The sequence below is a fragment of the Octopus bimaculoides genome, chromosome 11 (assembly GCF_001194135.2).
Source record: "Octopus bimaculoides isolate UCB-OBI-ISO-001 chromosome 11, ASM119413v2, whole genome shotgun sequence".
NCBI classification, from domain to species: Eukaryota; Metazoa; Mollusca; class Cephalopoda; order Octopoda; family Octopodidae; genus Octopus; species Octopus bimaculoides.
The window spans coordinates 16,400,119-16,403,580 of record NC_068991.1 but is presented as its reverse complement, the minus strand read 5'-3'; the positions used below and the strand labels follow the sequence as shown (position 1 = coordinate 16,403,580).

At 38.2% G+C, this 3,462-nt stretch overlaps 1 protein-coding gene across 1 annotated transcript in view; it reads left to right on the top strand.

The window, feature by feature from the left end:
- Positions 1–2,468: 2,468 nt before the first annotated feature.
- The window catches only part of LOC106869723 (uncharacterized), a 9,887-nt gene continuing 8,893 nt past the window's right edge, over positions 2,469–3,462 (top strand). Inside the window, exons 1-2 of the mRNA XM_014915570.2 lie at positions 2,469–2,691; positions 2,825–3,097. Coding sequence (XP_014771056.1) covers positions 2,828–3,097 — 270 coding nt within the window. The 5' untranslated portion in view covers positions 2,469–2,691; positions 2,825–2,827. The remainder of the gene's footprint in view (positions 2,692–2,824; positions 3,098–3,462) is intronic.

Below are 3,462 nucleotides of genomic sequence, written 5' to 3'. Positions count from 1 at the left end.
CATTCCAAACTGCCGAAAGTCACTCGTTCTGTAAAGTAGAAATTCACCTTTAGTGTGTGACGGGAGCAATAATAAAATAATTACTGAAAATTCTTTCAAAATCGTAATTCCCGTTCTATGACACAGAAAAAATACAAAAATTTAAAGAGTGGAAATGAACTTAAGAAAACCACTTAATTCCTACAGAATGCAGAAGACCTGAAATTTGGCGGGAGGGGATTCGTCGATTACATCGACCCCAGTGTTTCACTACTATGTAATTCATCGGCCCCGAAAGGATGAAAGGCAACGTCGACCTCGGCGGAATTTGAACTCAGAGTGTGAAACCGAAAGAAATACCATTAATCCTTTTTTCTGACGTGCTTACGAGTTTTCCAGCCCATGAACATACATACATACATACATGCATGCATGCAGTAGTCCTATTGTGGAGCCTCATCTGAGTTTTATATATTATTTCCTCCCCCTCCTCCTCCTGCTCTTCATCATCCTCTGTTAATTCTTTATATTTCTGCAGGTTTCTTTCTTTCTTTCTTTCTTTTTTTCTTCATAAAGACAACGAGTTGGCAGGATCGTTAGCACCTCAGGTAAAATGCTTAGCCGCATTTCGCCCGTTCTGAGTTCAAATTTCGCCGAGGTCGACTTTGCCTTTCATCCCTTCAGAGTTGATTAAAAAAAAAGTACCAGTTAAGTATTGGGGTCGATGTAATCGTCTTAGCTCCTGCCCTAAACTTGCTGGCCTTTTGCTAAAGTTCGAAAACAATGTGTGTGTTCTACGAGATTCTTGATGTGAAAACGTGTGTTGAAACAGATAATTTTATATTTGGGGATGGTCATCTTTCACGAATTAAACTCACTTCGCGTTCTAATTAACCATGTTGGTATTGCACTGATGAGCTTTTCCCCTCCTTGAATTCCCGCCACTGTCACTTATCCTTTCACCTATGCTACGCGCTGTCTCTGCAATATACATCGTTGTTTTTTGTTTTTTTTTACTCCATCCCCCTGTACACATTATACTATAGACTACATACTTAGTTTTACAGTTTGGCTACAGGCTTACTCTACACACTACACAGTTCCTAGCCGTACAGGGGGCTCATTCAAAAGGGTATGTTCTACAGATCAGGGATTTTATGGGGGTTCCTAGCCTTTCTACTATTTTAATCCGTAGATTCATCTTATCTAAGGTTTTCTTTAAATGATACACTAGTTCACCTCAAAGGGTAGCATCGACGAACATTACATTCTGATATTTTTTGTAATATCATGAGCCGGCTTTACCTCTTTTCGTTTTAGTTCTTGATATGCTATTCCTAGATTTACTCCTGTGTAGTGGACACATCCCATTTTCGTCATGCTCTATGATAGAGAAACCTACCCAGATACGAGTGCAAACAGTGTAATATACAAACCCATATACATGCACACAAGACGCACATACACATGATAAACGCATTGAGACACACATAGACGTAAACGCATGCGCAGATAGGTATACATACCACAGAAAGACAAAATAGAATAGACAGAACAAGACCTGAAAGAAGATGAGACAAAAGAACTGTGACGAAAGAACTTTGACAAATAAAACAAACTAATAATATTAATAAACAACCATACTATGGGATATGCCAATACACAGAGACAGAGAAATTAAGGCTAATAGGCCGAATATAGTTGTCAGAGATCAAGAAAAAAATGCTTTCTAATCGATGTATCAATACCAACAAATGACAGTGTTTCTCTAAAAGATATGGAGAAACTTTCAAAATACAAAGACCTGGAAATAGAGGTAACCCGAATGTGGAGTCTAAAAACAGAAACAATTCCTATCATAGTAGGCTCATTAGGTATGATAAAAAGATATTCAGACAAATACATGACAAAAACACCAGGACTAACAAGTGTATATATAAAATACAGAAAATAGCACTACTAGGCACTGCACACAACTTACGTAAAACACTTTCAATACAGTAAAAGTAAGAGCATCACAAAAACCGCAGCACATACCCAAGGCTGCGCTCGACTATTGAATAATAATAATAATAAAGATTAAATAAACAATGTGTGTTTAACTGGCAAAAGATGACTGTCCCCGAATATAACACACACACACACACACACACACACACACACACACACACACACACACACAAACGCACACATGTACATGCATGCAGTTCCATCCTCTTGTAGGGCCTCACCTGAGTTATTTTTAATATTATTTCTTTCCCTTCTTCCTCTACTTCCTCCTCCCCTTCTCTTCCTCCACTCCATCCCCCTCTTCATCGTCCTCCTCTCGCTTTTAGTTCTTTTATATTATTTTACTGTTTTAATTTTTTTAAAGTTGCATTTATTGATTTTTTTTTTTTTTTCGGCATAACTACAGAGTTGTACCACCCCCGCCCGACTTTGGAAGGTCATAACTTTCAGAAAAATGAATATTTTTTAATGAAATTTTCTATGCATATATTATTTATTAAGCAGATTCCGAACACACAAAAATTTTCGGTGAAAGTGTTTTGGGAGTGAGGTGGAGGACAATTTTCGGAAATTCCACCAGAGTCCACTTAAATTCCTCTTAACTTCCAGGAAAATGAATATTTTTTCGTGAAATTTTCTACAAACATACCTTGATGTATGTACATTTCGAGCATGTAGGAATTTTGAAGGAAACAATTGCAGGTTATTTTTGAGAAGTGTTCCCCACTCGGTGGTGTTTCGGAGCAAGTCCTCCATATTTGTTTCATTTTTCTCTATTATGTGTGTGGGGGGTACAACTCTGTAGTTATGCCTTTTTCTTCTTCTTCTTCTCTAGATCATGGGACTAAAAATGAAACAGGAATACGATGTCCCAAAAGACGAAGACGATGTCCCAAAAGACGAAGACGATGTCCCAAAAGATGAATACTCTACATCGTTCGGCCAGATTAGTGACATGACACTCATTTGCTATGTCCCTGTAATGATGAGTTGTCAGACGATAATGCACCTTTACGCACATTCACGTATCGAAGAAGAATATAGTGAAGCACTGGGTTTCTCTTCGCTGTATCGAGACCGCCTGCAAAAGTTATCGATAAAAGAGGAGGTAAGATAAAACACTAATGTCACACTGGATGTGTAGTATGAAGTTTGCTTCTCTTACCACATGATTCTCGTTTCAATCCTGCTGCGTGACACATTCGACAAGTGCCTTCTACTATAGCCTCGAGCCGAGCAAAGCCTTGTGAGTATATTTGGGGGGCGGAAACTAAAAAAGAGGCCTGTCGTATATATACATACATACGTGTGTGTGTGTGTGTGTGTGTATATATATACATATATATATATATATATATATATATATATATACACGTGAAGTATATTTGCCACTTAAATGCGGCTGAACCCTAAGGGTGGATGTTGCTTTTAGCCCCAAGAGAACATCTCCTCCAGCTGGCTATTGACACACAT